The sequence below is a fragment of the Bidens hawaiensis genome, unplaced genomic scaffold (assembly GCF_021521415.1).
Source record: "Bidens hawaiensis isolate Kalapana, Puna unplaced genomic scaffold, B.hawaiensis_p1.1 tig00013761_1, whole genome shotgun sequence".
Classification (NCBI taxonomy): Eukaryota; Viridiplantae; Streptophyta; class Magnoliopsida; order Asterales; family Asteraceae; genus Bidens; species Bidens hawaiensis.
In genome coordinates, this window is record NW_027492175.1 from 3,113 (window position 1) to 21,938 (window position 18,826).

Below are 18,826 nucleotides of genomic sequence, written 5' to 3' on the forward strand. Positions count from 1 at the left end.
ATGGCCGTTTTATATCTCGCTTTTGGAAATCTCTCCAATCTGCGCTAGGAACTCGCTTGGACATGAGTACGGCATATCATCCCCAGACTGACGGTCAGTCTAAGCGAACTATTCAAACTCTTGAGGATATGCTCCGATCTTGTGTACTTGATTTTGGAGGTAATTGGGATTCACACCTACCTTTGATCGAGTTTTCTTATAACAACAGCTATCATTCCAGTATCGGTATGGCCCCATTTGAAGCACTTTACGGTCGTAAATGCCGCTCCCCGATTTGTTGGAGCGAAGTGGGTGAAACTCAAATCACAGGACCCGAACTTATTCAAGAGACAACTGATAAAATCGCCAAGATCCGTGATCATCTGCTGACTGCCAGGAGCCGACAGAAGAGTTACGCAGATCGTAGGCGAAAGCCTCTCGAATTTCAAGTTGGTGATCTTGTTCTCCTCAAAGTGTCGCCTTGGAAAGGTGTTGTCCGCTTTGGGAAGAAAGGTAAGCTTGCTCCTCGTTATGTTGGTCCATTCAAGATTCTCGCGCGTGTGGGAAAAGTTGCCTACAGACTTGACCTGCCGCCCGCGCTCAGTAATGTGCATCCAACGTTCCATGTATCCAATCTCAAGAAGTGTTTAGCTGACGAGAACCTTCACATTTCACTCGATGAAGTTCAAGTTGATGAATCTATGCATTTCGTTGAGAAGCCTGTTGAGATTATGGATCGCGAGGTTAAGCAAACCAAGCGCAGTCGTATCCCTATCGTGAAAGTTCGCTGGGAGTCCAAGCGCGGAGCCGAGTTTACATGGGAAAGGGAAGATCAAATGAAGATCAAGTACCCGCACCTGTTCTCTGCGCGACCTACTTCGAGATAAATTTCGGGACGAAATTTCTTAAAGTAGGGGAGACTGTGACATCTGCCCTGATCCGACCCGACCCAGGTACCCGTTTCTCTGACCCGATCTCTCTTTTATTATTTAATATTTTTTACTTATATTTTACTTTTAATAATACTATATATTCTTTCCCGCCTTTTTCTCTCTCTTTCTTTCCGCCGTCCCGTCCCTCTTCCTTCTCTCCTTCCGCCTTCTTTTCCCTCTTGTCGCCGTCCCGCCCTTACGCTTTGTTTCCCTCTTTGCTTGTCCTTTGGTTCTTCCCGCCTAAGGATGACTGCAGCTCCACGCGCCAGACTCCTTACATGGAAGCCTGCGTGAAGACATCTTGTTCCTGCGATGCGTGAAGAGAACTCTTCTCGCAGCGCGCTAAGAATGCATGTTCTTCCCGCAATGCGCTAAGAATGTATGTTCTTCCCGCGATGCGCTTAGAATTCTTGTTCTTCACGCAGCACGCTAAGGATGTGATTCTTCCCGCAGTGCGCTAAGGATTGTTGTGCCAGCCTTCGCGCTCGCGCACTCAGCCTTCCCGCGCTTAACCCTTGTATCTTCTGTTTAAATCTAGCCGTTTGCTTTTGTGTGCTGTTGACCTAACCTATCTAATGTCTGAATAGTTACTTTCGGCGCAGCATGCGTACCAACCCCCATTGGTTGGTAGAAAAAGTGACTGACATTATCTTTTGAGATCTGCTTTTGCCATGCTTGACCAGTACCTTTATCTGAACCACCCATGCCTGTTACTGTTCCCTGTCAGCTTTATCTTGCCCCCTGCAGCTGCCATATCTTTTGATATCTTTTGCTTTTGGATTCTTATGCTTTTTGATATCTTTTGCTTTTTGAGATCTTTTCCCCTTTTCTAGAGATTATGTCTCCTAGGGTTTTTCTATAAATAATAGTATTATTTTTCCTAACACATCACACACAAAACACTTAATCTCTCCTGTTCTCTTGCTCCTTGCTCTCTCTGCCGTCTTCCTCTCTGCCTCCGTCTTCCTCCTTGTTCTTCCTGCTTTTCCGGTAATATATATTATAATTTACTTATTAATTATGCTAACTTATAATCAAGACTTAAAACAGATCGTTAAAACAATAATCTTAATTATAGGTTAACTTTGCTTGTTTAAGAGTTGATTCTTGCATATCTTTCACCGCATCGTTTATCAAGTGAGTTATCTCGTATCTAATCCCTTTTTGCTTTTAATATTTTGGGATGTTCATGTGTTCATACAAACTTAGAGTCTCAAACTTGTTTATGAACTTTAGTCGCGCAGTATCCCATGTGTTGAGGACGTAGACTTGGCTGTTTATTTGTATGTGTGGATCATTAACCGTCTTGTCGGTCTATTCCGCAGTTTTCATGGTACCATTAGATGAACACGGGAGAACATTCGTTTATGATTTTCTCTTTTGTTACACTTGCACAGTTAGTCTTGTTTGTGAGCTCAATTGTGAGCACTGGCAGTCTTGTCTCTTAGAGTTGGTCCCGATCAGATTACACCCTTGTTGAAAACCAGACATACACATGTTGCGCGCAGATTTTATTGTTATCTATGTATTGTATTAAACTTGATCTCTCACCAACACGCAAGTGTTTGACGTTTATTTTAACACATGTTCAGGTTTGCAGTAGCTGTTTTGGAGCTTGTGGACACGTAGGACGTTTTTACTTTTGGACCTAGAATTAAAATGTATCAAGACAAGTTAATGTTGTTTGAATGTTATAATTTATAATATATTGATTTATGTTTGATTTATGTTCTTTATTTTCCCCGCTGCGCGTGCGCGATAAAATGTGTATTAATAAATATTGACACCAATAGTGTCGCGAGTAATGAAGCAATATGTGGCGCCCCGATGTATAATCCGCCTTTGGTTGGGGTGTTACAGCGGAACGCCGTCAACCTCGTCTCTGTCTGCCACTCAGCCGTCCCCGTCCTCCTGCCATTGCCTACTCTTACTCGAATCCTCTTATCCTCCCACTTTGAAGGTAAGTTTACATTCATGATTCATTGTTAAATGTTAACTGTTCTTAATTGTTAAGTGTTAACTACTTAATTGTTAAGTTATTTGCTAAATTTAGTTTTAGTTTGTTAGATTGTTGGTTTTAATTTGTTAGTTTGTTAGTTTTTGTTAGTTTCTTTTATTATTTTATCGTATTTTTGTTATGTAATGAACTTTTTCCCGAACCATCGAACCGACCCGAACCTCAAACCGACCCGGAAATTTTTTACCCGACTTTATGAAATTGAAACATCTAAAGTAGTGCACCACCCGAAAAAAATTCTTGGATCCGCCACTGCGGTCAACGTCTTTGCTACAGAACTGCAAGTCTACGGCACAACACCATTTAGGACTAATATCTAAAACCATGACATCGTTATATGAATTATGAATTATGATTGTCTGTAAAATAAATCATGTGTGCTAGCATATTTTTGACGTATTATAATTTTACAATTAAAATAATATATTTGTTAGAAAAATAGCCACTATTTCATAATCCACTTTTGGCCAAAAAAAATTGATCCAACTTTGATTTTATTGATTATTATTACCCAAACACTCATGTTTCTGTTTTCTAGAAATAGAAAATGGTATGTTACAGAATCTTACTAGATTTGCATGTTTTCAGTGTATAAAAAAATAATGAGAAAATTTCTAAAATATCTCTTTTATAAAGAGATTAATATCCTCATAAGTTTGAGTTTTATAAATTTCCCTTTCAAATACGTCGCCGTCGCTGTTTTTTTCTATTTGTCTGACCGTTTGTCCTCCAATCAAATAACGCTAGCTGGCCCCAAACAAGTCATCCCAGACGAGTTTGGTGAACAAAACAGGTCGCCAGGACGAGTTTGTTGAACTAACAAGTCGTCCAGACGAGTTTGTAAACAAATCGTCTAGACAAGTTTGTTGAACAAGCAGGTTGTCCCAACAAGTTATTGAACAAAAGATGTCGCCCCGACAACTTTGTTAAATGTTAAAGAAATAGGTCCTCCCGACAAGTTTTGTTGAACAAATAAGTCGTCCTAATTAGTTATTGATAACACGTGACACCTACTTATTGGTCCTACAAACACGTCGTCCCGCCTTAAAAACAAGTTGCCGGCGACGTGCTTAGAGGGGATATTTCTGAAACTCTTGATTTGTGGGACATAAACGGAATCTCTTTATATTAAAGTGACATTTCGTATTTCCTAAAAAATAACACCCTCTGAATATCATGACAAACTTACATAAAAATTTTCACAAAATTTCACAAAATAAGTAGTTTCTCATTCAATTTAAATTTGTAATTCAATTTTGTTCTTTCCTAAATTTTATTAGTGTTTATAAAAACATAGAACTATAAAAAAACTATGAAATGGTGTGTTGGTTTATATATGAAGAATATTTTCAACCTTTTTGATGTCATGTGTGTCCAAGAATATGATTCCAAGTCTCCAAGAATATATTTGTCCTATGTTAATATTATCACAATGCAATTTCAACATGAAGAGATGATTCATGATTGTATATTTGTCGTTATTCACTTGTATTTTTCTAACACTACTTTAGACGGAATATATCAAATTTTTAATGATTTTAGCCACGTGATGTGATGGGAAACATATATTATCATACTATTTAAAATGTGTCCTACGTATTTATATGTAAACATATATAAATAAAAACTAGTTAATTGTTAATATATTGTTGAAGATCGACGGAAATAGTGATGAGATCGGTATCGTTACCAGTTTGTTACCAAAATATAATATTAAAACGAAAAATGAATTAAAACACCAACAAAATACCGTACGGCTGATTATGGTGGAACCATGCCGATTTGGAACGGAAAATTAAAAAAATAGCAAGAATATCGAAACCAACTTGTTTCAGAACCGGAAACCAATAAAACGAATGTTGCTGCTTAGCTTAGTGAAAACCTACATCTTCTTCGGTTTCTCTAGGTTGTTTGCTAGTAATTGTCGAGCCCTGCCCTTTTTTGGTAACGGCGGTGTATTATTTAAATTCGAACAATAATTTAGCAAGAAGCTAAAGCTAATAATTACAAAACAAGGGTACATAAAAGTAAAATTGACATTACACAAAACTTTTTCGTTATAAAGATAAAACACAATATATATCATCTCTCTCTTTCAAGTGAGTTTTCATGAGACTGAATGTTAATTGTCTTTAATGATTTTCAACAATTCAAACGTGGCTCATCCAAAAATATTATCAAAAAGAAAACTCACCACTGTTAAAAATTCGTTAATTCATGTTTAAACTTGTGACTTTATGATCTCAAGCCTTAATCATCAAATAAATCATCCAATTTATAGATTATAATATATCCTCTCTAGTGTACTCTCATTATTATATTATTAATTATAAAAAATATGAATAAGAATTAATTAATGATTTCGATCCTTCGATTCCATTTGATAATGAAAGGTGGTCAATGAAGATTTGGAGGTTACCGTGACTGGCTGTCATCATCGTTTATAAATTTGATGGCAAAAAGACAGAATATAAAAAATAATAAAACGTACAACTTTTACAGCAATAAAATTAAAACAAAAAACCTTCATTTCCTTAAACGAAACATAAGTTATTAAAATATATACTTTTAGAAACAATTTTTTTTTAAATATAGAAAAACTATGACAAAATGTAAAATATTTTGAACTTTTACAAAACAAAAATTAAATGAAAAATCAATTTATATAATTCAAACTATTGTAATAATGGAAGACAATGGTCTCAACAAAGAAATATTTTGTGGCGTTCCAAATTTAAATCTATTTTCTCCTAAAGATCCAATACTAACAAAATCATAACATCGTTATTTTTTTGATGATATGGCATGTTTGCGTGTCAAAAACATGCTTACGTAGCATATTGCACCACCGCCTGCCACCACAAGCACGATTTTGCCACATGTTTGACACATAAGCACGTTTTTGACATGTAAACATGTCACATCATTAAAATACTAGCATTGTTATAATTCAATTAGTATGAGATTGTTGGTTGAAAAATAGGTTAACTGGGACTGTCACAAAACATTTTGTTAATTGAGACCATTACTGGCTAGTAAGCAATAGTTGAAATTATTGAAATCAAAATTTCCAAAATAAAAGGATAATTTTACAAAAACATAATTTTAAAAGAAAAATAGGTTTTTATCGGTCCCAACTATTACCTTTTAGTCATTGTTGTTCCAAATAACGAATTGGTCACTGATGGTCTCAACTTTTAACGTATTTATTCATAACGGTCCGCGGCTAACAGAAACCTAACGCCGTTAATTGCAGGTCAAGGGAAAAACGTTTTTGGCCGGAAAAATCAATTTTTTTTGCCGGAAAACACCACCTGGACACCGCCACCACCATCAATTGACTCACTGTCAACCAACCACCATCACTTAAGCACCATTAACTTATTCCGACGATGGTTCTAGGGTTCCGGCGACCTCAATAATTGAGGTTTTTACTATAAAAAAGTTCCTAAAGGTATGATACAAAGTTACCATGATGTTTTAGACAAAATTGTTGAGCTTTCGGGAAAAAAATGTGTGTTTTCCGGGAAAAAACATTTTTCCGACGACCTGAAACTAACGACATCGCGGACCGTTAGGAGAAAATACGTTAAAAGCTGGGACCATCAGCAGCCAATTCGTTAGTTGGGACCGACAATGACCAAAAGACGATAGTTGAGACCAATAAAAACCAATTTTCCTTTTAAAAAATATAAATATTCGAAATAGTTTCAAAAATCATTTGATTTGATTAAGGAATTTAGAATCTCCCAACCTAGTCTAGTGTCTAGTCTAAATTCTAAATTCATGTATATTCGTACACGAATATTAAATAGCAAAAGAACCACGTTTGCACTTTTGATTATACTTATTTGGCTGTTTATGCATCATTGCTGCATTTTTATTTTTATTTTGTTGCAAGTTAGTGTTCTAGAAGTATGTGAAATTACAGTGCAGATGGTCGTGCCTGCGGGCTGCTCAAATGCAGAAAGCAATAATAGAAGAAACTTAAGAGCATCTACACATTTTAAATACCGCCAATATATACATACATACAGCTTTAGACATCAAATAATGTAAGTGTGTTACTAGGAATATATACAACCTTTGAACATTGTTTTCATATGAAGATATCATGTTTATAACGTCTTTTAACTCGTTAGCACTCTCGTTATCTGACGCTATGTTTATAATCTAGGATTATCTCCGTTTTCATATGAAGATATATCATGTTTGTCCAATTATCTCCGTTTGAGATTAAATATATCCTTTTGCATACGACCTACTAGCAAAACTAATATCTCTTAGGAACATGGCCATCTTTGAGAATTTTTAAATTTTTTTGAACCGAGGACGAAAATATTTTGGACCTCAAGTAAAAAGTTTTTTTGTTGGGTTTAAACGACTGTATTTTTAAATGAGTTACTTGGCTATTATTTGAGTTGTGCAAAAAAAGTTTGTTTATTAAAATAGACTTAAATAAGGTGAGTAATTTGATTTAAACATTAAAAATACATATATTTTTTCATGAAAAAGATATAAAAAAATATTTAAAAACATTTCGGGCCTAGCGTGGTTATCGGGCATGGGGTCGTCGACCCCCGCCCTCCTATCCAAGTCGGCCACATCAAGAAGATGAGTCTTAAATTCTATTATTCTTTTCTCATTGTGGTTTTCATTTATTCGTCTGGCCTTCCATTTGTTCATATAAAAAGTGTTGCTTCTGTTTCACTGAACTGGGCTAGCAGCGACTGGTTGATTTTTGTTTCCACTTAACGGGCTATCAGGGACTTGTGGGATGATTAAGGAGGTGAGAATCTCATTCTAGTCATGTTTTACTCGTTGTGGTTTCCATTTGTTCGTTTGAGCTTTCATTTGTTCGTTTGAAAAGTGTCGTTTCTATTTTCATCGAACAGAGCTAGCAGCGACTAGTGGACTTATGTTTTCATTGAACATGGCTATAAGGGACTCGTGAGATGATTAAGGAAGTGGATCCCATATTCTAGTATCATTTTATTGTCGACAATCTCATTCTAGACTTGTTTTATTCTTTGTGGTTTCCATTTGTTCGTTTGGGCTTTCATTTGTTCGTTTGAAAAGTGTCGCTTCTATTTTCACTGAGCAGAGCTAGTAGCGACTTGTGGACTTTTATTTTCACTAAACGGGGCTATGAGGGACTTGTGGGATGATTAAGGAGGCGAATCCCCTATTCTAGTATTCTTTTATCGACGTGGTTTCCATTTGTTCGTTTGAAAAGTGTCACTTCTATTTTCATCGAACAGAGCTAGCAGCAACTGGTGGACTTATGTTTTCACTTAATGGGGCTATGAGGGGCTCTAGTGATGATTAAGGAGGTAAATCCCATATTCTAGTATTCTTTTATCGTCATGGTTTCCATTTGTTCGGGGCAAGCAGCGACTGGTGGTTTTTTTGTTTTCACTGGACGGAGCTATCAGGGAGTCGTGGGATGATCAAGGAGGGGTGTTTCTCAGTTTAGTCTTCTTTTACTTGAAAAGTGTCGCTTATGTTAAGAAATATATTTTTTCACAGAAAGATATATTTTATTTTTAACATTTCAGACATAACGGACCATCAACCACCCAGCTCTCCTATCCAACCCGTCAATGATTAGTACATAGATAATATCGTTTGAAACTATGATACATTACATGGTTGACAAATCCAATAAATAGATGATATAAATCCTACTACCATTAATTAAATCCACGTCTCTATATATTAAAATCGTGATATCCTACTAGTCTACTACCATCATTTAATTCCATGTCTCTAAATTGAGTATACTTTTGAAAATCAGAAATGAATTTAAAACTTGAAAATCAACCGGAAACATGTCTATAAATATGTAACTTAAAATGATGTAAAATAAATTAAAACTAGGTAGATACTAGGCGTAATGCCCCGGGTTGATTTTATTGGCAATCGTATAACTTATCAACTCGTGCAGCGACTGCAAGTCGACGTGAATTCAATCGATGTCAGATTCCAACATTGGAAATAAGCCAAAAAGTAGTTTGTTAACGTCTAAATACAACAAATTAACATAACAACAACTGTGTTTTGCGGTGGCGAATAGACGCGGATTCAATCGGTATCGAGTCATGACACCGAAAGTAAAACAAAAAAAATAAATTTGTCCACACCCAGATACAAAAGTTAACATATTAAAAAAACACAACAAACGAAAAAAATGTGTGTCTTGGCAGTGAATTGACACGAATTTGGCCGGACTTGACGATGTTATCACTGGATCGTTAAAGAAAACATCGAGTTACGAGAACCAACACGAACTTCAATTGGTATCGAATTACGGAATAAAAAATTATTTTTCATCTTATATAAATACAATTGTATATATAAGAGTTTAAATGGATTTTAACTGATTAAAAATTGATTTAAAAGAGAACTAATATATAAATTATAAGCTTTGGACCAAGTCAATTCAGCTATTCGACTGAGTCCCAACTAGAGATTAGCAAATTAGGTATTAGTATTGGTATCGATCCGTACCGGTAATGGTATAGAAAACAATACCGATTTTGTACCGTCGGTATCAAAGTTTTGAGTTTCGGTACCGGTATTTTCTGAATTTTACATTCAATGCTGGTACTGAACCGATACTGAACTGAATATTTCAGTACCGGTACCGGTACCAAATATTTGTGATTTTCGGGATCGGGATTTTCGTACAGATTTCAACCCTAGTCCCAACTTGGTCCGTTGGTCCCCTCGTTTCCGTGGTCATTAGGGCGGGAAACTTTTTTTTATCGATTAGAACCTTCTAGCCATTTAGCCGGAAAACAAAAACCAGTCAACAAATGGGATATTAAAAAATAAAACTGACCTCTCCACTATAAAACTTATTATTGAATTCACATTGATTTCTTTTATCAAATGAGATAACTAAAAGCAACTTTGTCTGATACGAAATTCACATCCTTAATAGATGCGTGAATTGCTTAAATAAAACAATTTATGTGATTTCACATTGAAATTTAAATACATCAAACTTATGAAATTCGTAGAAAATAACTATGTTTTGAAACTGGGGCTCCAGATAATGGAATGGGTTATGACAATTGTGATAAATTGTCTGTGGTCGTTTGTCATATGATTCGGCTTACCAAAAATATTCTATCCATTACTTAGGCATACACCTCTCAATACCATATCTCTTATTCGTCATGTCTGCGCCACATCAGCCCCACTCTCATCATAATAATTTGATTCATTACTGTTATTAAAAAAAAAATTAGAATGACTAATGCACCTACAAATCCTACTTCTAAATCCATATTATGTACTACGCAACTCAAACCCCCTTGACCTCGTAGAGACACCTATATGTATACACTTCCATTGCTAATTTGGGATGACGTCGGTATCAATACCAGTACCGAAAATCGCTAATTTTTGATACTGGTACCAAAAAGTTCGGTTCGATACTGGTACAGTACCGATGTTTCATACATAATTTGGAAAATACCGATATCAGAATCTCAAATCTTGATAGTAATTTGATAGCGACGATACCAAATCGATACCAAATTTAATACTAGTACTGAAAACGCTCATCACTTCTGCTCAATATTGTTTTGACTTTTGGTTATTACCATTGATTGTTAACTATGCTGATTCTCAATACCAATTTACCACCAACATGGAAACCAAAAGATTCAAAGTGAACCCCATGTGAGTTCTAGCGTCTTTTCTCCACATCCACTAAATAAAACACACACACTCTCTTTCTTCCCACATGCCATAAAATAACATCCTCGTGTGTTACTACCTTTTTAAACCCCTTAAATTCATTCCTATGATTCCCACAACATTCTATTCTCTTTCACAACAATAACAACATGTCTACTTCTCCTTTCCACCTCCAAAACCTCCCAGACCTCCGCCTCCCAATCCCTCCGGACTCCAAAGACGACGCTAACCAAACGAGTTCTGGTGACGGGAGCACCCGTCGCCCTCGTGGCCGCCCTCCCGGTTCCAAAAACAAACCAAAACTACCACTTATTATCACCCGAGAAAGCGCCAACACCCTTAGCGCCCACATCCTAGAAATCAGCGACGGATGTGATGTTTTCGCATCCGTCGCTGACTATGCTAGGAAAAAACAACGTGGGATTTACATTGTTAGTGGTACTGGTACCGTTAACAATGTAAGTCTTAGACAACCTGCCTCTGCAGGGTCTGTTTTGACCCTGCAAGGCAGGTTTGAATTGTTGTCATTGTCTGGGTCCTTTTTACCGCCCCCGGCCCCACCAGGGGCGACCAGCTTGACAATTTATTTAGCTGGGGGACAAGGTCAGGTTGTGGGTGGAAATGTTGTCGGGGCTCTTGTGGCGTCTGGGCCGGTTATTGTTATTGCGGCTTCTTTTACGAATGTGGCGTATGAGAGGTTGCCCGTAGATGAAGATGAAAATGCGGTTGGTAACGGAGATGTGGATAGTGGCACGGGTGATGCTGATCATGTGTTTCATGAGCCGTCGTCTATGGGTTTGCCGTTTTTTAATTTTCCGCTTAGTATGCCGTATGTTCAGTTGCCGGTGGATGGTGGTGGTGGTTGGGCTGGTAACGTGGCAAATCAGCCTGCGTTCTGATATAAGAAAGATTTTCTGGTTCCGTCACTGCTGTTTTGTTTTCCAATTGAATGTTTTTTTATTAGGTTAGTTAGTTTGTTTATTTCGGTTGTAGTTTTAGTTTTTTTAATATTGTGAGTTTTGATAAAATCATGTTCTTATGTAGTTGTGAAACTGCTTTGATCTTTTTTTTAACATTTAGTTATTGGTTTTAATTTGGAATAGAAAATATTTTATTGGTTATAGATGTTAATCAATCAATCATTATCAATCAACTTTTACTTTTCCGAATCGAAAACGACAACAACAAAATTCTAAAACCGAAGACCGGACCTAAAGATGGTAGTTAGTCTTGATTAGAGGTGACAAATTTGTTATTTCCCGGAAACTGGAACTGGTATTGAAATCGATTTGGCAAAAGACAGTGGTTGGAACCCCTCTGTTTAAATTTGTTAAAACCATATGAAATGAACCGATCCTTTTCTACTTGGAACCCGGTTTTGAGTTTATTGACTCAAACTGAACCAGTTTAGAGAAAAACCAAGTTTGTACACCTCTGGTCTTAAAAGCATTTTGAGAGTTTGATTTTTTTTGTGATGGATACAACTGAATCATCCTTTGCATTTGGGCAAGACAAAACCAACCCAAGAGCATGTAGTACAACTGGTCCGGTCCGGTCCGGTTTTAGATTCGGTCTAGATCCAATTGTTTAGGTCCAGCTCCAACATATGTTGTCATGAATAATAATATCTACAATAACAAACCTCTACAAAACGTCACATCAGATTTCAAACTTTTCTCGAAAACTCTACTATATTCTACAACAATAAACCTTCACAAACTTATCAAATAATATTAAATATACATACGTGTTATAATATATGTGTGTTGTGAAAGTAGGGCCCCACCTTTTGTCACATATGCTGTCCGGATGAAGTCGGTGGACACAAACTTTTTAAACAAACTTTTAGCATTATCTAGACCTTGGTTTCCACACCTCATTGTAGATGCTCTACTATGCGCATGTGTTGTGATTACGTGAGATCTAGAATTTAAATTTTCCAAGAATACACGTTAATTTCTTATTTTCTAGTTTTAAATCGACTGAGAATTTATAAATGCATGTGTTTATTATATGTATTATGGTCTATTGGCCTTGATGTCTCGAGTACCTAATAAGTTATATACTGATAGTAGCTTTAGTTTAAGGTTTTCTTAAGGCAATAGCGATTTTATGTTTAGCTCTTATTATGTTAGTGATGCATGTCAGCAACTACTTCTAATTGGTCTAACAAATTTTAACGTATCTATCTAGTCTAATAAAAGTCTATAATTTTTGTCACTTGTCAATACCATAGCACTCCTCATATTTTTTTCAACCAATTTTCATATATGGTCCTTATTTTTTAAGTCATTTCAATATATGATATTAAAATTATAGGTTTATTCCAACTAAATCCATTACTACATATAATAAGTATTCTCCATATGGATTGACAAGAGACGATTAGTGAATTTTGAAGTGTTAATTAAAGTGTTTATTATGGTTTATATTCAAAATAATAAACAATAAACATTCGATTCATAATATGTGGAATGAGAACAATTGACTTGGACTAAATTCCGATGACGGCAGCGGCTAAGGCTTAGCTTTTAATAGCTAAAAATACATATGGTTTTAAAACTAAAAGTTTTCGGGTTGACCCGAAACCTAGAATTCGGACCCAAAATCCAACCTGAATTACTTCGGTTTAGGTTCGGGTTAGTATTTTCTTGGGTTCGAGTTTCTCGGGTCGAGTTAGTTTGGGTTCAGGTCTGGGTTTTCTTGGGGTTGGGTTTCATGTTACGGGTAAAAGTGACAACCCTACTTTCAACGATTATAAATAAGAATCACTATCTTCACTTTATGCAACTTTAAATCTTTGAATATTTTTCTAACTTAGAATATTATTTGAACATGGTTTTAATGTTATAATGTATTTTTCATTTTCCTAGACAATTACATTCATATGAAATAAACAAATCTTTTTGTTATATTTAAATTTTCGATTTTTATGTTGCTTGATTATACAATTTTTAATTGTAAACTAAAAAGTCAATTAAAAATTTGTCATACATATAATATTAATGACAACAAATTTATCATGATCAATTTCAAATTGTAAAGATTCAATGAATTATTATATCATCAAAGTTCAGGTATATGACTTTTGAGATAATCATGTTTTTTTTGGATAAACATGAGCAGATGTTCTCAAATGACGTCATATTAATTGATTGAAAGCTATGATATTTTGTATGTATGAATATTTTTTTATTAGTATCTTGGATATATATTATCATTTATAATGAGTTGGTATGTGCTTAGAGAACCTTTTTTGTCACGCGGACAACTATATATGGCTATATCAAGAGTTATAAGCAGGCCTATATGTTACTTTATTAAGAGTTACAGACAGATATAAACTAAAGATTTTGATTTTTGATAAACAATGTATTTGTAACATATTTATATAATCTTAGTTATGTAATTTCTGTAATTTTAATTTAATTGTAATTGAATTAACAATATGATCAATTTGTTAACTGTATTTCGCTTAATGGTCAAAATTTAAAATTTACAACAATTACCCGTGTAATACACGGGCCTCAAACTAGTGTGTTTATAAACTCAATCAAACTATTATGGTCTAACCGAAAGGTCTTATCCAATTATAAAAACATTGCATGAAAGTCGCTAGGAAAGGGCTAGCTAGCTAGCAGGTGGGCGGCCCTCGTATTTTTATGGTTTAACCGAAACAATTTAATAACAAATTTTTACCTTGTAAACTAATAGTTATATAAAAATCATAAATGTCGATATCTTTCACAAATTTCCAATTTAGTTACTTGCTAGTCACGTGACAACATAGTAGGCCATAGTAGCTGGATTTTCTGTATATCTGCAGTACAAATAAAAAAATGACGACTCTAATGAACATAAACATGCCATTTGCTCTACATGACTAGACAAGCATTCGGATTTTCATCACTAAACATCTGAGGGGCATAGACATAGTGAACGAAATACGGAACCTCACCATCAATACCCTTTGCTTCAACTTTATTCTCTTCAAATTCAACAATCTTGGTGGTCACAACATCAACGGTCACCTTCTTCTCAACCTTCTCTTTTGGAGGAGCTTCGGCTATGATTTCCACGTGTTTGCGAGCTCTCTTTCGCATGTAGGTCACAATCTTTTCCGCCTCGATGCTCCCTTCTACTAGAACAGTTTGTGACTTTATGTCAGTTTTGACATTGTGTATACCTGTAATATTTTACGTTAATTTACATACTTACAAGTTACAACAAAGAACTCGATGATATTATTGTTCATTTACCTTTGTGTTTGAGTAGCTTGGCTCGAAGATCATGCGCACATTTGTCGCAATGCATATAGGCTTTTATTTTTGTTGTCTTTATAGTTTCCTTATTATATATAGAGAATATAAGAATAAAACATTAGCTAAATAATCAAAATTTAACTTATGAACAAAAGTTAAATCAAATTATAATTTCAAACTATGATCATAATAATATAACAATATAATCTCTCTGATATTTCTTAATTCACTTATGAACAAACGTTAAATCATTATCACTAGTCGTTTTTTAGTTTATCGATCAACAAATTTTGAACAACTGCTAACTATAGTTTCAAAATCAGAACAACTTTGGCTCGATAGCCAAATGGATTGCCTCTACCTCTTGTCTAACGAAAAAAATGCATCGCAGGGCTGCGTGTGAGCCGGATGGACCAACTTTCAACTTGACCAGCTAGACAAAGTCAGGACCATCTAATTAACCCATCCCATGAATGTTATTTTAAAACCAAAAGTGAAGTTGATGCTATAGCTTTATATAATGATATTGTTAGAATGATAAAATGATATTGCATACAAATTAATTGGTATACAAAAAGGCTCCAGTAAGCTAAAATGATATTGTTATTGAATATTTTCTAATCACATGCTTTGAAGATTTCTTGATGAAATTTATATTTATATCATCACAAATTCACAATTAAATCCCTTCTTTTATCTTCATAAGTTTTATTAATCTTCTATAATTTATTAAAAAGTTAGATTGTTTTTCTTATGCATTTTTTTCATTAAACTTCATGGTTTTTTAAAAAGAATAATTTTTAAACACTCGTTAATGATATTTTATGAAAAATTGAATTCAATAACTCAAAATCTGACCTATTAATCAATAATAATCCATATTGACAATATGACTAGTGTTACTTATAAATTTTCTTTCGTTGTCAACAATACCACTCGGTCCACTCCAATAGAAGCAAATTTGAATGGTTCGTTATCATCATATGCTTTTGACAAAAGCAAGAAGAAAAAAAAACCAAAAAAATTTATACAATAGTTTAAGCATTGTCTATATTTGAGTGTACTAAATGAGTTGCTTATTTAGTGTATTAAAATTAAATTATGTACTTCATGAAAGAAATCTAAAGTTGCTTAATTGGTGTATTAAAATTACAAACAATTTAAGTTGAAGAAACTCTTACTTTCTTAATGATTTCCTTCTTCTCCATTGGTTTCTTATCTTGTGATAAAATCTCAACTTTTTTCTACTCCATTTTTCTAATCTTTCATGTATTTTCTTCACTTCAAAAGTGCCTTCCACTCTTATTTCACTCTTTTCATGCATAACATCCACATTATGAACCCCTGTTTACCAAAAAAGAGTGTATACATACTATATTAAAATTATTCTATTTAGAACCAACTACTATCACAACTTTTATTATTTGTAAATTAATACACACACACACACTTATAATTAATTCTTTTTTATACATTTATATTAATAATTTATTTTCAATATATTAATCTAATATATATATATATACCAAATTAAAAGTATGTAGATATAAGGCGTATGCTCGTGAGCCTACTCGATCTCATAAATGAAGCTCATGTTCGGGTTCGTTAATTAAACAAATTTATTTTTAAGTCCAGTTTGATTTGAGCTTTTAGCTATCCTATCTCGAGCAGTTCATGCCCATCTTGCTCGTTTACACCCTTGTTAGAAACAAGTATATACTATATATGATATATCTGCTGATTCTCTTAAAAAGAAAAGGACAAAAGATTTATACAAAAATAAATAATAAAAAGTGAGCTTCAAACACTTACCAATTTTGTGACAAAATGATATTAAAAAGAAATAAAAAATTTTAGTTTGAATTGAATTAAGCATTACCCGGAGTTCTCATAAGAGGCTTCTTAATATCATGAGCACATTTTGGGCAATGTAAATTAGCTTTATAAACTGCAATGCTGATTGCTTCTTTCTTTGATTCTACTTTCGCCATGGTCGGCGCAACCGGACTTGTTGGAGTTATAATATGATCACCACTTATGAATATCTGTATATGTTGTAAAAACCATGTCATATGTTTCAAGAAATATATGTTTGGTGGGACTTTAACTAGAGTGGTTCACTAACCACTGCAAACGTATGAGCTAAAATGATGTTTGGTAGTTGTCACTTTTTGAAATATTCTAACTTGTGATCTCATGACACTTAAAAACAAGGTCAAAAATGTTGTGTGACTTGTGACTTATGTATGTATTGGTTAAGGAAAATGAAAACGGATTTGTAAATGGCTACTAGTACGAAAACAGATTTGTTCTACGAGCAAATTTGTTGCAAATAATTGTTTATGTAGCATCGTGTGATGAATTAATTTAAGGGATATTGGTTTTTATTAATCTCAATTATTATCTTTTGGTAGCTGCCAGGTCCCAACTAACGAATTGGCTCATGACAGTCCCAACTTCTAACGTATTTGTTCCCAACGGTCCGCGACTAATAGAATCCCAACGCCATTAGTTGCATGTCGTCGGAAAAACGTTTTTTGCCAGAAAACCTCACATTTTTTTCCGGAATACTCATAATTTGATTTTTTAGGCCATGCTGGAATTAAAAACCGAACCACCATTTAAATATATGTGGCTTGCATTCAGTAGCAGATCCATAATTTTTTTAGTGGGTTCACTATTCTTAAATACTCAAATTTCATAGGACCAGCACCGGATATAAAATATTTTCGGGTCAGTTCAATGGTTCGGGTCTGGTATGGTTCATCACATAGTAAAAATACGACACACTAATAATTGAAAATCTTCATTAAAAACTAAAAAAACACGTAATATAAATAAGATGGTCTTTAAGAATTAAAAATATAACTACATATGGTCATTCTCTACGACTTTTCATTTTTTGAAAACGTTGCATTGCATAAATACGTGAGGCCATGTATGCTTATTTTGACCGCAATTTAAAAAAAAATATTGTTTTAAATAATCTCAACTATGCTCTATTGGTAAATAACAGTATCAACTTTAACTTTGCCTGGTGGCAGTCCCGACTAAAGGGGGATTTGTTTTTAACAGACCACGACTTACGGATGCTAACTCCGTTAGTCTGTTGTTTACGTGACAAACTTGTCCTTCACGTGAGAGACGCACTGATGGGTTTAACGACTAGGCTTAACATGATTAATGAGAGTCGAGTTTAACTGTGAGTGAAATGAAATCGTAAATTTGAAACTATTAAATTAAAATCACGGACAAATTATAACACTGGTTGACACTTACTAAGCATATAAACTGATCTACTCGATCCAAATCTCGAATCACACACACAGCATCAATGGCGATCGAATTCAGCAAAAACGATTTCATTTCATGCTGCGGAAGCACTCAATTCGCTGAACAAATGGTGGCCACTGGACCTTTTGCTACCTACGACGAAGCTGTGGTTGCAGCCAACGACATCTGGTTCAATAAAGTCTGTATTATTATTATTATTATTATTATTTATGTTCATAAACTATTGAATGGAATTCTGATTTTAATAAATTTACAGGTTGATGTTCATGGTTGGCTTGAAGCGTTTGCTGCTCATCCCCAAATTGGACAAAACCCTTCTCACAAAAATCCCACTAGTGCTCAGTAAGATTATTGTTTCTTTATTCGTTAATCGATATCGAATCGGTTGATCAATCGGTGTGATTTAGGCTTGTTTGATGGGGGTGTTCTTTGGGTTTCGGGTTTTTGGATGGAAAAGGTGACTAGATAATTGACCCGTTTAAAGTTTGGGTTGGCAGGGTTAGTTCATATCGAGTCGATCAAGTGATGCAGTTTAGGCTTGTTTAAGTTTTTCAGGATTTTTGATGGGGAAAAGTGACTCGATAACTGATCCATTTGAAGTTTGGGTCGGGTTGTTTGGTGTTTGGGTTTAG

The 18,826-nt window shown here is 34.7% G+C and overlaps 1 protein-coding gene and 2 pseudogenes across 4 annotated transcripts in view; 2 read left to right on the forward strand and 1 right to left on the reverse strand.

The window, feature by feature from the left end:
- Nucleotides 1-10,563: 10,563 nt before the first annotated feature.
- LOC143544830 (AT-hook motif nuclear-localized protein 23 pseudogene) lies at nucleotides 10,564-12,073 on the forward strand (annotated as a pseudogene).
- Nucleotides 12,074-14,436: 2,363 nt separating this feature from the next.
- Nucleotides 14,437-17,265, reverse strand: LOC143544831 (heavy metal-associated isoprenylated plant protein 4-like; annotated as a pseudogene). The gene is made up of 4 exons (XR_013137319.1): nucleotides 16,780-17,265; nucleotides 16,082-16,244; nucleotides 14,898-14,985; nucleotides 14,437-14,824 (listed from the first exon to the last, which is right to left on the reverse strand). The product of XR_013137319.1 is annotated as a heavy metal-associated isoprenylated plant protein 4-like (transcript).
- A 919-nt stretch (nucleotides 17,266-18,184) lies between these two features.
- Nucleotides 18,185-18,826, forward strand: part of LOC143544857 (uric acid degradation bifunctional protein TTL-like) — a 256,115-nt gene continuing 255,473 nt past the window's right edge. For all 3 annotated transcript variants that reach the window (XM_077036845.1, XM_077036844.1, XM_077036846.1), the window contains exons 1-2: nucleotides 18,185-18,372; nucleotides 18,451-18,536. In XM_077036845.1, coding sequence (XP_076892960.1) covers nucleotides 18,235-18,372; nucleotides 18,451-18,536 — 224 coding nt within the window. In that variant the 5' untranslated portion in view covers nucleotides 18,185-18,234. The remainder of the gene's footprint in view (nucleotides 18,373-18,450; nucleotides 18,537-18,826) is intronic.